This window comes from Alligator sinensis, unplaced genomic scaffold (genome assembly GCF_000455745.1).
Source record: "Alligator sinensis unplaced genomic scaffold, ASM45574v1 scaffold2241_1, whole genome shotgun sequence".
NCBI classification, from domain to species: Eukaryota; Metazoa; Chordata; order Crocodylia; family Alligatoridae; genus Alligator; species Alligator sinensis.
In genome coordinates this window covers 206,957-222,249 of record NW_005843292.1, presented here as the reverse complement: position 1 = coordinate 222,249, position 15,293 = coordinate 206,957, and the positions used below count along the sequence as shown (strand labels likewise).

General features: G+C 54.5%; 1 protein-coding gene across 1 annotated transcript in view; it reads right to left on the bottom strand.

The window, feature by feature from the left end:
• Positions 1 to 15: 15 nt before the first annotated feature.
• RNF213 (ring finger protein 213) overlaps positions 16 to 15,293 on the bottom strand; it is a gene marked incomplete at its 3' end in the record, with an annotated part of 46,337 nt that continues 31,059 nt past the window's right edge. Inside the window, exons 30-49 of the mRNA XM_025194741.1 lie at positions 13,333 to 15,289; positions 12,474 to 12,610; positions 12,107 to 12,202; positions 11,601 to 11,719; positions 10,248 to 10,370; positions 9,806 to 9,885; positions 9,507 to 9,654; positions 8,838 to 8,973; positions 8,250 to 8,441; positions 7,680 to 7,813; positions 7,197 to 7,351; positions 6,617 to 6,832; positions 5,963 to 6,144; positions 4,894 to 5,014; positions 3,796 to 3,896; positions 2,487 to 2,669; positions 2,002 to 2,171; positions 1,798 to 1,900; positions 621 to 735; positions 16 to 226 (exon numbers count right to left, since the gene is read on the bottom strand). Of these exons, the coding sequence (XP_025050526.1) occupies positions 16 to 226; positions 621 to 735; positions 1,798 to 1,900; positions 2,002 to 2,171; positions 2,487 to 2,669; positions 3,796 to 3,896; positions 4,894 to 5,014; positions 5,963 to 6,144; positions 6,617 to 6,832; positions 7,197 to 7,351; positions 7,680 to 7,813; positions 8,250 to 8,441; positions 8,838 to 8,973; positions 9,507 to 9,654; positions 9,806 to 9,885; positions 10,248 to 10,370; positions 11,601 to 11,719; positions 12,107 to 12,202; positions 12,474 to 12,610; positions 13,333 to 15,289 (4,679 nt within the window). The remainder of the gene's footprint in view (positions 227 to 620; positions 736 to 1,797; positions 1,901 to 2,001; positions 2,172 to 2,486; positions 2,670 to 3,795; positions 3,897 to 4,893; positions 5,015 to 5,962; positions 6,145 to 6,616; positions 6,833 to 7,196; positions 7,352 to 7,679; positions 7,814 to 8,249; positions 8,442 to 8,837; positions 8,974 to 9,506; positions 9,655 to 9,805; positions 9,886 to 10,247; positions 10,371 to 11,600; positions 11,720 to 12,106; positions 12,203 to 12,473; positions 12,611 to 13,332; positions 15,290 to 15,293) is intronic.

Sequence of the window (15,293 nt, the reverse complement as noted above, 5' to 3'; positions counted from 1 at the left end):
CCCATCCCAGCCTACCTTGACATCCATGCATTTCACAGAGCAGCTCTGCAGCTCTGTCCAGGCAGAGCCGGACCTTGGCCACTGCTTGCAGGTTTCTAATAGAGGATTCCCTCCTGGCTTTCTGGCTGCTCTTCTGGAGGTATCTCACTAGAAAACGTGCCTCTTCCCGCAAAGAGTGGGTTTGTTCTTTCTCAGAGCACGCTCCAGTTTTATCATACATTGAATCCTGAAAAAGAAGGAGTGAATGGGGAGGAAACCACCCTGTTCCTTCCCTGCCCCTGGCCGCTGCAGCTTAGGTCTGTGCTACGATCTGAGCCTTTTTGCACGATCGCGGAGAGTGCTGGGGCAGAGGGAGGAAGCAAGGGAGCAGGGGAGAGGTCCAGTAATGCTGCAACATGGGGTCTCGCTCAAATGCAGAGCGAACGGGGAGCGGGCACCGCAGGGTGGAGGTGGGAAGAGCTTTAGGACTTAACTCTCTCCTGTGTTTTCTAGGAGGGCAGCAAGCACATGGTGGACGGGAGCCCGCAGGCTGCCAGAAGGGTCTGTGTTACATGGGACTCCTGAAGGCCAAGATGTCCCCACCCGGCCCCTGGGAAAGGAAGGGGAGCCAGTGAGCCTACCTCCAAGCAGCTGACAAAAAGCACGTAAAGCTCCGACTTGTCGTCTTTGCCCAGGATCTGGTTCTGCTCCACCTGCCTCAGGTACTCCTGCAGGTAGTCCTTCACCTCCTCGAAGCTATGGCACAAAGAAACCTCCTCTTACCAACCCAGCAACCCGGCGTTACTGCACCCTGCCAAGATCCTACGTAAGCTGCTAAAGCCTGTGGACAGGGAGTCACGTCAAGGCGCTGCTGGGATGGAGAGGGTGGCCGTGACGGCTTTTGGCAGGGGACATGGACATCTCTGACCCATCCAAAGGGGCACTGCGGAGCTGCGAGCCCCAGGGCTGCACCAGACACCAGCAGGCTCCTATATAACTTCAGTCAGCTGCTGTTATCAGACCCTCTTCGAGAGCCAGCAAGCTCCCAACGAGGGTTAGGGACCATCACCCGCCAAATTCAGCTGCTGAACGACCTTCAGATCTAGCTTCCTGCGCCACCTCCAAAGGCACGCTCAAATCTAGGGCACCGAAGAGGGCTTTGCACCCGGCAGAGAGAGAACAGAGCATGAGCCTGAGGCTGTGACAGTCGCATACAGTCTGCCTAGAGAAAAGCCCTCTCACTACTCCCCGTGCTAGAGAAGTCAGCTCCTGTGTTATTAATGAGGCTCCCTCCTTTCTGTACGTAACCCACCACATTTGCCTACCAGATGGTTTCTCAGCACAGACATATGATAAATTCCATATCAAGTCTTTGGGAGGCATAACCACGCCATCAAAGGGCAGCTCCTCTGAATGAGGCAGTCTCTTTACATGGCAGATGGAGCCTCACACACAGAGGGCATTTAAAGAAAAAACATCTGTTTGAAAATGGAAAGCAGTATTCAACGTCCGTGCGCGTCAGAGGCGGGGTTGCCATAGTTATGAACGTTTCTCTGTGCATCCGGATGCAGTCAGCATCATTCTTCTACTCCAAGAGTACATGCATGTAGTTGACAGGCAGGTGAGGACTGGCTGGATGTACAGTGACCTGTTCAAGTGCCCCTCAGAGGCACAGATGGGATTTCACAGGAGCAGGTTCAAACCGCGGACGCTCCACCCCTCTGCGAGCAACACGTGAGAAGCAGGGAGGCTCTGGACTGGCTCGAGAAGGAAGACACGCAGTCCGAGCACACCCACCACCCACCCCACAGCCCTCACCTGTATTTCAATAGCAGCTTCAGCACAATGGAGCGGATGACAGGCGTCTTGTCCACCACGTCGTCGAACGGCGAGAGCGATTTTGTGTACACAGCCTGGTGCTCTGCACGCAGGGGAAAGAAAGAGCACGTCTCATGGGCTTGAGAAAGGTGAGAAGACATGTTCAGCGTGGGGGCTGAGCCCAGCAGGGAGGACAGGACTTACCCATCATACCAACTGTGAAAGGCTTCCGGTGAGCAAACAGCAGCCCTAACAGCCCCTCAATCACGTCCTTCTCTGGCGGTTCATTGTCCTTGAAGCACATGGTGGAAACCAGGTCTATGAAGAAGCTGTTGCACATCTGCCGAAACTTGGCGTTCTTCTGGATAGCGTCACTGAGGAAAGGGCGAGAGAAACAGGGTCACCGAGATACCCGGACAGCCGCAGGCCTAGTTCAACCGCACTGTGGGTAAAGCCAAGACGAACACGAGGAGCAGGGAGAATTTAACTGGCAACACGGGATTCTCCACGGTCAAATGCAAGTTTCAAACCAAGAGAATTCACAATACACAGCAGAGGAAAACGAATCATGATGATGACGGCCTTAGCTAGACCATTCTTTGGGGATGAAGATCAGGGTCTCTTAACATGACTATGTGTCTGTTGATACAGGGGGAACGACACTGGTTTTTATGGGACAGATGAAATACCTGAGTGTCTTGGAGACGGTTACATTATAGGCATCTGGGAGGTTGACTTTGCAGTATGGACAGATCATCTGGCCTGGTGCTAGCCACTGTTTGATGCAGTTCTGGCAGAAGACATGATCGCATGGCAGCTTGACGGGATCCTGGGGGTCTCCCAGGCAGATCGGACATGGCGTCAGACCATATCTGCAATACACAGCATGGCTAAACTCAAGCAGTCCAGACACAAGCCTCCAAGTCTCCTACTGCAGCTCAGAATGAGGAGAGAAGGCAGCTTGGGTCTTGCCAGCTCCTCTTGGAGCTGCGAATAAATCTGGGGCATTGAACCGCTACCTGCAAGCAAGAGCAGCTACTTGCCTACAGGAACTGCAGTTCCTACAGAGGTGTTGCCCACGGACCGTACTCTTGGGGAACCTGTCTCATGCAAGTGGGACTGGATGCTTTTGGAATAGCAGCTCCGGCTGAAGCTGAGCCCATAGGCCCTGCATCCTCCAGACAACCATAGCCAAAGATATAACAGACTGGGCAGCTGTGACCACCAGCCTCTGCTGCTCCATGCACCCTCCCCTCCCCTCCCCATTCTTGAGGGCCCCCTCAGAAAGCAAACAGCACACTGAAGAGGCCTGAGGTGTGCCCCTCTCCCACGAAGAACAAGTCTTGAGTGGTTTTATTTTCCTTTCTTTGTCCAGTGGGTGCAGACAGGGTTTTTACATAAAGGAAGCTAGAGACTAGGAGACGGGATCCCAGGGTCAGAAAAGCTGCATTGCAAGGATCACAGACGCTGCTGGTGTTTTGGCTGGCACCCCGGGCCGCAAGAAGGAACTGAGTGGTGGTTGCAGCCCCTCTGCCCCTTTGGTTAAAATATCCTGGAAGGTGCAAGGGGCATTGGCATGGCCAGATAGGAAGCTGCTGTCCAAGAGCACTCTGCCTTGCCCACTCAGGACACACGCATCCCAAGAGCAGACCCTGGGTGGACAAGGCACCTCCAAGTAGAACAGCAGCTTCCATGTGATCCCTGCCAAATCTTAGAGGCTTGTCCGTGAAGGGCCTCTTACCTGCTGGAGGAGGAAGGAGCGGCAAGGGCAGACATGAGCTTCAGCTGGGCACGAAGCAGCTTGGGACAGTACAAGAGCATGGGCTCAAATCAGAGGAGAGCATCCCTCCTTCCCATCCACCCACAGGGCACAGAACCTAGGTCCAGCCTGCACCCGTGGAGGTTCATCTGCTGCTCCAGCGGGCCACGTTTTTCCAGATTCAGTGCTAAATACTTAGTGTAAGTACACCAGCATCCTGCCCAGCCCTATGATGTTACCTGCAGATCGTTTTGCTGGCTTCTTCCTTACAGAGACACAGCACCTTCATCACCGCAAAGAAAGTTTCCTGAGTCTTGAGGTCAGAGTTCCCCTGGAGGCACTAAAAGAGAAGGACAATCAGAGCGGACTTTGCTCTGCTTCTCAGGACAGACTTGCAAAAAAAAAAAAAAAGCAGCAAAACCACAGCCAGCCCCACCCAGCTCTTTGATCACTCGTTGGCACGGCCACGTGCCACCAGCACTGCCACGTGGTACAAACAGCTAATAGCAAAACCACAGCCAGCCCCACCCAGCTCTTCGATCACTCGTTAGCACGGCCACGTGCCACCGGCACTGCCACGTGGTACAAACAGCTAACGAGAGCAGGAAGCCAGGAGTCATGGGAGCTGAGGACAAGGAGGATTTTTAAGAGCCACTCTCATGGGTTAACACTGTGCCGTTGCAGGTTGCTTTTGCCCAAGTCCATGACTCATTTCTGGGGAAGGGAAATCAGTGAGGTCCATCTTTATATGCACACGGGCTCACCAGCTAGGGAGGAACCAAGCAGAAGCCACAAGAACAAGGATACAGAAGACAACATTTTCTCCTGGATTTTCCCCCCTTTTTGGCTAGCTGACTCTCCTTGCCCCACGACCAAGCAAACCACGACTGGGCCTCGCCCTGACACCAAGGAGCAGAGCAGCTCAGAAGGATGCCTGAGCCGTGGGAGGCCAAAAGTTCCTATACTTTGAAGCAGGGCTTTTGATGCTCTGCAAGGGAGGTGCAGAACAGAAGTGATGGCAGCTGTCCCAAGGGTAGGTCCCCGTCCCAGTCCAGGAGCAAACAGGTTGGTGACAGCAGAACAACTGGGGACAAGGTGCACAGAAGGACTTGGGGACATTGCAATCTGCTCACAGGCAATTCATGAAGAGGAAGAGTAGGAAGAGGCAAGGCAAAACATCCTGGATCACCCATCCTGAACAATTTACTGAGCCCCGACTGCGACTACGGGACAGGAGGTGTGGGGCAGCCCTCAGTTATCGAACCAGTCATATACAGAAAGAAAGGAAGGGAGAGGAGAGTGCTCCCTCGCTTCCAGCCCCTGTGTCCTGATCTTACCTTGCCGAGCATCAGGATGTGTCTCTGCACCAGGTCCTGCAGCTCTGGGAGGTGGGCGTTGACCCCCAGCAGCACATGCTCCACCAAGAGAGACATGGAGAAGATCCGGTTCCACCGGATCCTGCAGAGAGAAAACCCCATTACAACACGGGCACAGGGAGCCTCACGGGCTGATGTTAGCAGTGAGGGCGAGAAGGACAGGAAAGGGCAGATCCATGCAAGACCCATGTGCTGCAATTCTCATTCTCCACATGGACCAGGTGTCCTTGCTCTGTCCCATGGGCTCCTTGTTGCTTCTCTCCATCTTGTTCTCATGCTACAAGCTCCTTGAGACACTAGCTGTTCTGTCTGTGCAAGCCCTATCACACTAGGCTCCGGGTATGTGATTAGGGTCCTGAGACCCCACTGCAATACAAGTAGGTAAAAATCCCTGGGTTGTGGGATAAAAGCAGTCCTGTACAGGTTCGAGCCTTATATCACGGTGCTAATTAGAGAGCTCCATTGTCAGAGGGTTATTCTTCACCTGCTGTTGCTCCCATATCCCCAAGGCCCCACTCTGGGATTGTGCAGTTCCAGATCTGTGACCTGGGAGATGGGGAGTTAAGCTAACAACCCGGTCAGGGTCGCTGCCCAGTTACTTCACTTGAACTCATCCTTGGCCCCACTGGGAATGCGAGTTGCTGATGCTTGCAGACCCACGAGAGCAATGTGCGGCACGTGAAGCAGAGAGGTTCTGGTGCTGGGTTGTTCAATCCAGCCTAGTGGTAATGAGTTTAAAAGGTTTTCTGTCTGAGGAGGAGCGCACAACAGCTGCATTCAGGCGTCCTCCAGAGGAAAAGCAGGACTCCCAGGGAATCTGTGGCACTTACCTGACTTCCTGGAGCAGCTGATGGCAATGGCTGCTATGGCCTTGCAGGTAGTTCTCCGTGCAGACCAGTTCAATGGGCATGTGAAGGTTCTTCACCTGCTGGAGCCAAGCCTGCGGGTTGCACTTCAGCACTTCACAACAGCTGCATTCAGGCGTCCTCCAGAGGAAAAGCAGGACTCCCAGGGAATCTGTGGCACTTACCTGACTTCCTGGAGCAGCTGATGGCAATGGCTGCTATGGCCTTGCAGGTAGTTCTCCGTGCAGACCAGTTCAATGGGCATGTGAAGGTTCTTCACCTGCTGGAGCCAAGCCTGCGGGCTACACTTCAGCACTTCGTTCTCCAGCCTCTCAGTACAAGCCAGGGCCGCAAACACATCCAGCACCTAGACAGACGTGTGCATGCACAGGGTTGTAAGAGGACTGGGTACAATGGGTGGAGACCTCCTCTTCCTGGCTGAATTTCAGGGCTGTGGACCCTGGCTTGGTACTGCAAAGGCAGTCACAAGTGCTGCGCTGTGCACACTGGTTCACTAACAGAGAGCAATGCTCTCCAAGTCGCACAATGTGCCAGCCCATGGCTCAAGTCACTGGCACATGACCCAGGGCACAGATTATCCATCTCCTGCCATCACTATAGGGCAGATAGGTGATAAACAGGCAAGAACACAGCCCAGGCACCCATGATAGGCTAAGGGTCCTGCCCAGGCTTCTAGTTCCCCGTGTTTAGTGGCAGCCCACTGCTGAAATTAAATACAACCAACCAAAGGGGCCTGGATTCAGAGTTGGGGAAGCTGTTCCCATTGGAGTCCTGTCTCCTATAGCTAAGGATCACACAACATGCAAGGGAAGCCGTACCATCCCAGAGCGTGCCAGCATGGGATCTGCCACTGACTGTTCCTCAAGATCCTTCAGCACTCTGGGATTCACAGCCAAGATCCTGGAGAAGTTCTGCAGCCGGCTCCTGAACCGATGGTATCCCAGGTGGACCCAGGGCAAGGACAGCATCCTCTCTTCACTTGGCAACGCAGCCTGTAGTTCCTCGACGCAGGACAAGAGAGCTGTCTGCAGAACCTGGAAGCAGAGAAGAAAACTGTAAAGAAAAGGAAGTTTTCCCATCCCGTCTGCCCCCAAAACCTATAAACAGCTCCAGAAGGAATCGGTGCTGTGCAGAGAAAATGCTCTCAGACAGGAGGCTGGGCAGTATAGTAGTGTCCGTCTCCACGGGTGCTCCTAGCAGAGGCAACTATGCGACTCTGCGAAAGTAATAGCTGTATTAGGGCAAGTGCCTGTTGTCCCTTATTGCCAATCATCTCCACGACAGACTCTGAGCAAAAACAGGCCAAATGCATGCTGCAGCGTGTTCCCCGAATCATGTCTGAGGGGAGATCTGCTCCCCACAGCCTAGCAATTTTTGGCCCTTGTTTCAGATGCTCACCTGTAACTCTCCGACACAGGATACTCTCATAGTCAGGAGGATGAAGTCTATGACATAGAAGTGGAAGAGCTGGTTCCTGTCTTGCTCAGCCAGGCTAGGAATGAAGCTGCCCAGCGGGGTCTTCTGGAATATATCCACAAACTTGGCTGCAGGGCCTGCAAAGGCAGGACGCAAAGGAAGGTGTCAGGCTAGAGGGAACGGTAGTTTGACACCGCTCTCCCCCCGCAGCAGCTTCTGCTGCAGAAGCAACGGCTGCAGCAGGGACTGGGTAAGCAACGCAGCCAGCTCTTAGGAGCTCGATGCTCTCGCTCAGCCCCAGTTGTAACCGGCTTGGCTGAAAAGGGAGAGGAGCAGCTGCTGGGATGCAGTCAGAGCACCCAGTCATTAGACAAGAGAGAGGAATTACAGCATAACCCAGGAGGTTCAGCAAAGAAAGGGCTCGGTGCAATGATCCCCTGGGCTGAGCTCATGCTGGGCTCTCACCTTCTGGGCTTTGGATGTATTGAGCTTGCAGCCAGATCTCTTCCAAATAGTCCTTTATCCTCCAGCTGAAGGGCATCTTATTGCCATCAGACACATTCATGTTATTCGGCACCAGGATGGTCTCGGTCTGGGAGCTGAGCAGGGCAGGTGGAAAACAGAAGACAGGGGAGTCAGTGCTACCATGTTGGGGACCCAGTCAAGTCCAATCAAGCAGGGTCTGAGAGGGTCAGAAAGGCTTGGGCAGGAGGGGCAGAATTGCAGGGCCGTTCAGCACAGCCCCTCCTGCCAGTCACAGAGCAGTGCCGACCAGCCTGGTCCAGCCAGGGTCCTAGCAGGAGGATTTTACCTTTACCTGGGAAGCACGGGGGAGAGGGACAAGCGGGGGAGGAGGGACCCATCCTGGAGCTCAGAACGCAACACACGGGAACCCTGCCGGTCCATCTCAGCCGCTCGGCCATCTCCGTTCAGCCTTTACGCCACGCAGACCACTCTTCCAGCAGGTTGAAGGCCATGAACTTGATCCATCTACCCCCAGCCCTGCCTCCCCCACTGCCTCTTGCCCCAGCTCACCTGCGGCTGCCCACATTGTGGGGTACGTCCAGAAGTTTCAGGTCATTGAAGATGAACATCCACAGTGCTTTCACGCAGTCCTCTGCGTCCGGCTTGACCAGTAACTCCAGGTTACCGTCCCGGTCTATGACAGACACCATGTGAGCCAGCAGCGGGATCACTGCGTTCTGGACCCGCTTCCACAAGGTCTGTCTGTAGGGGACAGAAAAGGCAGGATAGACCCCCAAAGCCAAGAGCGACAACAGCTGATGCCACGAACAGGTGGCTCTTAAAAGGCTGCTAACGAAAAATCCGCTAAGTTATATTTGTAAAGCACGGAGAGAGCCCCAACCCTGCATTTCTGCACGGGCTTTCATTCCATCGCTTCCATTCAGTAAAAAACTCTGCTTTCCCATCCGGCTGCAAGCCCTGCTCCCTCTCCGATGCAGGGAGAGGGCACCTGTGTGTGCAGAATTAGGGTTACCAGCACAGACTGGTGCAACCCAGAGCCCATTCAGACATGCAAAACTGCAGATGCAGCTTTAGGACTTCCAGCTGTCCAGACTTTTTTTAATTATTAAGCCTGCCGTATCGGGTCACGGTCTGTACCTGAAAGTCCCTGCCTCCTGGAGGGCGTTGAGGTTGGAAGCCTCCCGGAGCACCCAGTCTCCCATGTGGAAGGAATTCTCTTCTTGCTTCTTCAAAAGGCTGAAGAGGCGGTTTTTGGATATCCTCAGGAAGGAGGCTGGAAAGCAGCAGAGCAGATGTTTCCGTTGCCCCGGCACAAGCACCAAAAGCTGAAGCAGTGCTGCTTAAATTGCTCTGGTCCTAACCCCAACAACGAGGTGAGCCGCTGGACAGAGCCCCTCCAGAGACTGCTGCCCAGAGTCTAAGACAAGTGGCAAGGTGCCTGCTGCTAAGCATGGAGCTGACAGACCCATTCGCACTTGCACCCGGTCTCCTGAACGATGCTCACTTCACTGGAGTTTGCCTAGAGGTGATCTAAGGATCTGATGTCCCCCCTGGACAAATTACCCGGAGGAAACGGGCAATTCCAAGCAATGCAGGAGATTCTGCTCCCATGTATCGGCTCGGCTCTGTCCCAGCCTCAGACCCTAGGCCTGTTTTTGGGCTGGCTGGATTCGTCTCTGCATCTTCCGAGAGAATCCAGTTCCTAGGACGTGAATACCCCTTTGCAGAGGTGCTCACAGGAGCTCAGCCCCCTCAGTGAGCCTGGCACCCAGAGGCAAATTAGAAAAGACCCCCGGGAACACGCACCTTTCGAGTCATCCTCATTCGATAGAAGGCCGAGAAGAATCTCAACCCTCCTCGTGCTCCGACTGGAGCCCTCGTTGTCATCCCTCAGTATGCCCACCGCGGGTTGCACGCAGCTCCTCAAAAGGTTGGTCGTGCCCAGGACTTCGGCCTGTCGGTGCACAGAAGCGAGATGCCCTGGCATCACCACTGGGCTGCGTGTTCTCTCCCCTTTCTACGTTGCAAATCTCTCCTCACTACCTTGCCGCAGAAAGCAGGTTTCCCTTTGTCCCACTAAGTAAAGAGCTAAATTGGGAACTCACGCTGTACTCCTCCTCTTCCGAGGCAGCTGTCTTCACCTCCATCCGCTCCTCCTGCTGCTCTTCCCCCTCTACTATCATAGCTGCAGCCACAATACAGAGCATCGGATTAGAAACATAATTCACTGCTGGAGCAACCGGACAAGGGAGGACTTGCATGCCAGGGACCCCACGCCAGAGCACTGGATCCTCTGTCAGAGCCACATGTCACCTGCATAAGTGCCAGGCCCTAACCACAGCTCCAGATACTAAACAGACTGACCCTTGTGGAAGAGACTCATTTCAGAGCTGGGGGCTAAGAACAGCCTCATCTCCACAGCTGGACTCAGAGTGGGGATGCAGCGAGAAGAAAGACAATGCAGGGAGAGCTGCAAAGTATGATTACTTTCTACGTGTTTAAGTTGAACTAAAGTGCACGCCCGCCATGCCCTCTGGAACAGCTTACGTTCAGGCTTGTCTGTGTCCTCACGGAAGAGCTGGCTGATGGTGAAGTTCCTCAGGGCAGTCACGTCAGAAACCATGTCCTTGGATCTGCGGAGGTCGTCGATGTGCACGGACCGCCACAGCCCTAGCAACAGGGAACAAGGCATTTCTGGTCCGCGAGCTTCCAAGATCTCCCCGCCAAGCAGCAAACAGGGGTGGGCTCCAGGGCCCAGCAGTTCTCACGCTCAACCAGAGTCTGCTTCTTAGGCCCTGGACAGACCAAATATTAAATGCACACCAGCCTACGCAGCGTTATACCTACGTAAAGAAGCAGTGGGAAGACCGCACAGTGTAACCGTGCCCAATCCGGTACAAAAATACCCCTGACAGCATTGGGGTAAAACTTGACAAGTTGTAAAGTGCAGAGTGCCAGTCCCATCACAACAGCTTGCTAAAGGCAAATGGGCCGTTACGTGCTCTCCCAGCTTGGAGACAAGGCACTTTAGAAGCAGCCTCCCGTGCGAGCTACCCTGGGATAGCTACATGGCCGTCTGCTCTGGGTTTTGATGCAATATACAGTAGTCTACAAAACCGATGCAAACTGCACCGGTGACACGCTTGTGTGTCTGGGGACTGCGTCTCTGGCATCAGTGAGCAGACATCCCTGCCGCCGGTTACAGAGATGCTGCAGCTTGCTCTAGCTGGGGTAACTCAAGGCTGTCTTCAACTGGAAGGGCAGGCATGACGTGGGTTGCTTGAGGAAGTAGTTAAAGCTAGAAATTTCCTCAAGACTCAGCAGGGATGCTGAAAGCAGAGCCTAAGCAGCGATTCACAAGAGAGCCAGGGGCCATACACTCAGCCTGAGCCACGTCAGAGCAGCCTGTTCCTCTCTGTCCAGACTGAAAGTGCATCTGTCATTCAGAGCAGAGCTAAGCAGTGCTCACAGGACGGACAGACAGGACCCAGGGGCTGGGCTTCCCCGCAGGCTGGTGCTCTCGGGGACGCTGCACAGACGCCAGAGCGTTAAAGTGCAAAGAAATGCATGGGCCGCAGCTCACGGTATCTCCCAGGATCATAGAAAATGAGGGTTGAAGGAGGTCATGTCTAGTCCAACCCCCTGCTCCAAGCAGGACTGGCCACAACTACATCATCCCAGCCAAAGCTTTATCCAGCCAGGCCTTAAACACCAAGGATGGAGACTCCACCACTTCTCTGGGGAGCCTGATCCAGTGCTGCACCACCCTCCTCGGGAGAAAGTGCTCCCTAATATCCAGCCTACATCTCCCTTGCTGCAACTTGAGACCATTGCTCAAAGATCCCACCTCAAATTCCCAAGCCCACAGAAAGCTGAGCATGCTTTTCTGCCCAAACCCACCTCCGTGGAAGCCCACGTAGAAGCCTCCCCCTTCCACGCGGGACAGCTTTGTGATGAAGTAGACGAAGACGGAGACGTCTCCCAGCTCCACCCTGTTGATCTCATTGACGGCCGAGTACCTGCAAGGGAAGGGAAACAGCTGGAGGCACGTTCGGTGCAGAGCCCTTCTCAGTGCCCGCTCAGGCCTCATGGCGCCCAGGGCCGTTCAAAGATCATTTCCCCCCTCGCTCCTCACTCTCTGCCAGGGCAAGACGAACACCAGCGGTGGTTCCCAGATCCCCAGCATGCTATCCTGACCCTCTCGCCAGCACCCTTTCCCTGCCCTCCCACCATCTCGGCATCCCCCGGTGCTGTCAGCTGCAAGTTTTAGCTCAGACAACATTTAGCAAGTAACCCAGCTCTGTATCAGGTTCTGCTTGGTTTTGCTTTAATGCTGCCCAAAGCATGGTCAGTGCTTCTAAAAGACCAAGTCTACTAAGTCTCCGAACCTAAGAAAAGTAACTTACTTAGCCGAGGCGATGAGCTGGGCACTTTGAGAACCGTCTTCGAAGTCTGTCTGAATAATCAGGATTTTATTCCCAGATGTAGCGTCAAGGAAACTCCTGGGGGGGGGGCATGGGGAAAAGGGGGAGCAAAGAAAGTGTAAGGGCTGTGCAGAAGGAGTTGTTTCATGTGAGATTTGGCTGTGTGCGCAAAGAGGATGATACCCTGAAAGGTCAACCCGGTTTAAAAATTCCCCAGCCCCTCTGGCCATGCTCAAAACCCTCATGTCCTCTGTCCTCCCCCTCCATCCCTTTTGTCTGGCATTTGCTAACCGAGGTGCTGTCATTCCAGCGCTCAGCCTAGACTCCAAGCTGCACAGGGTGGACTCACCGAATCTCTTTGAGGAAGGAGTGCTCGGTGTCGAACTGCTGCAGAGACAGGAGGGCCAGGCTCTGCACCTCGCCCTGCACCTCTGCCCTCAAGCTCTCCGAATCGGTGGCTGTCAGGAGCCGCGAGAAAGTGGTGACCTTGGAGGGAAAAGCATCAAGGGGTTTCTTAGCTCCGACGTGAGCGTGGACGGCAGCACCGGGCTGACAGCACCCGCCTGCGTAGGCTCGCAATGAGGCGCTGCAGCCTCGTTTGTTGGGTGCTGTCTGGGTCTCGACTGCAGCATGCTTCCCCTACCCCCGTACGTGCCAATCCTATGGGCAGGGACAAGTTTTCTTTGGTTTAAAGCAGGCATTTGGAGACGCCCCACGTACCAGCTGGGGCATTAAAGGGCATTAAACCTACCAGCCAGAGGTAGATACAGCCAGTGGTTGTGGGAGCCCCCACCGACAGGGCCACGGCAAGATGATCAACCACCCTACCAGCCCCAGGGGAGGGAAGTGGAGAGATCCCCGTCCCTGGGGCTACCCAAACTCTATTTTTCCCACACCGGCATGGTATTTTCCTGGCTGAGCAGGTAGAGAAAGGGCTATTTTGACAGGGAGCAAGAAGAAACGATTGCCTGCCTTCCAGCAATGCTCACAGACCTGGGCACCCACAGCCCACAGTGCGTCTGCTGGAAGCACCTTGCACCCCAACAGGTCTTCTCTGAGCTCGGAGTGAGCGAGAAGGCCTGGCTCACGCCTACACAAGCGTGCCCACGCTGCAGTCCCCGAGGGATGCACGTGCTCCCCTGGTGCACGTCTTTTCTGTGCGTGAAAGGATTGCTCCAGAGAGGATGCCTAAAGTGGGGGGGACTCACCTCGGTAAAGACCATGCGGGCTTGGGTCTGTGTCTGGATGTGAGCGCAGACAAAATCCGTAAGAGATGTGTGCTGCTGCTGCTTGAAGTACACCTTTTCCAGGAGCTCGGCCATGAAGGAATCGAGCCGCGCGCTGCCCAGGCGAATCACCGAGTCCGGCGTGGCACAGTTCAGTAGCACCAGCTGGGCCTCTTTTTTCACCTCCAGCATCAGCTCCTCGAGAGAGTGCATCTGCTTCAGCCTCTCCGTCACCTGCAGGACGACCGAGGCGCAGGTATCGGAGTGGTACCCCACGAAGACGTCGGAGGGGCTGTACTTCTGCTGGCCCAGGAGCTGCTTCTCGGTATCAACCGCCGTGAAATCATTCACCCATCTCTTCAGCTCTTCCACAACATCCCTCTGCCACCTCTCCAGGACGGTGTCGATATCCAGGTAGTGTTTCTCCAGCCTGTTGATCAGCGGGATGGGGAAGCGCTTGTACACCACGTCCTTCTCCTCGATGACGATCAGACGGAAATCAGGGTGCACTCTGCATTTCACCCGGTGGGTGCCTAAACCCAAGTCAACGTACTTCTGGCTCCCCAGGTGCACGTAATACTGGTTCAGGGCATCATAGAGGCTTTCATAGAGATTCTGCAAGTTGAGGAGGACGACCATCTGCCCCGTTTCCATGCAGATCTTCACGCGGTTGATGTTGCGGCAGATCTGGGTGTATTCCTGGTCCTTGGGGAAGCTGGAGCCAAAGATAATCTCTGGTTGCTGCCTCTTTGTGAAAAACACCTGCTGGAGGATCTGCAGGGCTGCGTAGTTCTCCGTTAGCACCAGCAGGTATCTGCAGTCGCTGTCCTGACCGTCGCTGTAGATGTTCTGCTGGACGAGTTCAATGGTGCTGACGTCGTGAGCACGTATTTCTTCTTTGCCAGGTAACTTGCAGGTAAATGTGTCCAAGGCGTTGATGTCATCTTTGCCGCTGAAGTTACGGAGAACGGCCTGCGCGATGTCGCGAGGCGTGGGCTCTTTCTGTGAGAACTTGGCGAGAGCAAAGACCATTTTGATGAGGCTGTAGTAATCGCGCAGCCCAAAAAAATCCCTGCCTTGGCCCTTGCAAATCTTGTCGTATGCCTCCGCAAACAGGGGAAAGTATTGCTCAATTTTCTGGGTGACCGGGTCCGAAGAGCAAATCCCCTTTGCGCTCTCAATGAGCTCTGTGGTATTGGGATCACCGCGGGAAACAAAGATGCCCCGATTCATTTTGGCTGGATCCAGGGCCCAGTTGGAGATGCCGATAAAACCGACTTTCTTGTGCGGAAGCGGATCGTCGTCGATGCAGCCGTCCTCCAGGAGCGGGTGTAGGGTCTTCAGGGGCATTTTAGGAGAGTCTTCGGCCAGCCCAATCTCATCCAGCACCACCACAGAGACGTACTCGTCCAGGTTCTTCCCGTCCTGGAAGCGGGCGCAGTGCTTGAAGGTCCCAATGATCCCCTCGGGCGTCGAGTGAGGGCTGCACTGGAAGGACACCAGGTGGATCTGTTTCAGCTCCTTGTAGAGATCAACGTAAGCGGCCTGTCCTTGCATGACATCCGCCACGATGGTTTTGGCAAGGGATTTGGAGCTGCCAGGCTTGCCAACGAGGAAGAGGGGGATTTTCAGCTCAATGCAGATGACCATCATAAAGACATTTTCCTTCAAGGCCGCATTTTTGGCAATGGTCTCTCTCAGCTGCACGCCACGCAGAAAGACGTCCTGCATCAGGCAGATCTCATCCAAAATCCCTTTCTGGTTGTTGTAAGGCTTTGGAAGGGCCTTGGAAATCCTGTTTCTGTACAACTTCTTCTTCTCCAAGGACGCATGATAGCAGACCCCAGTTGCCAGTACCAAAGCCCACAGGGCTTTGTTCCTTTTTACAGGTATTTTCTCAGACCTCTTCGCGGGGAGCTCCTCCAGGTTTTTCAGCAGGCGAG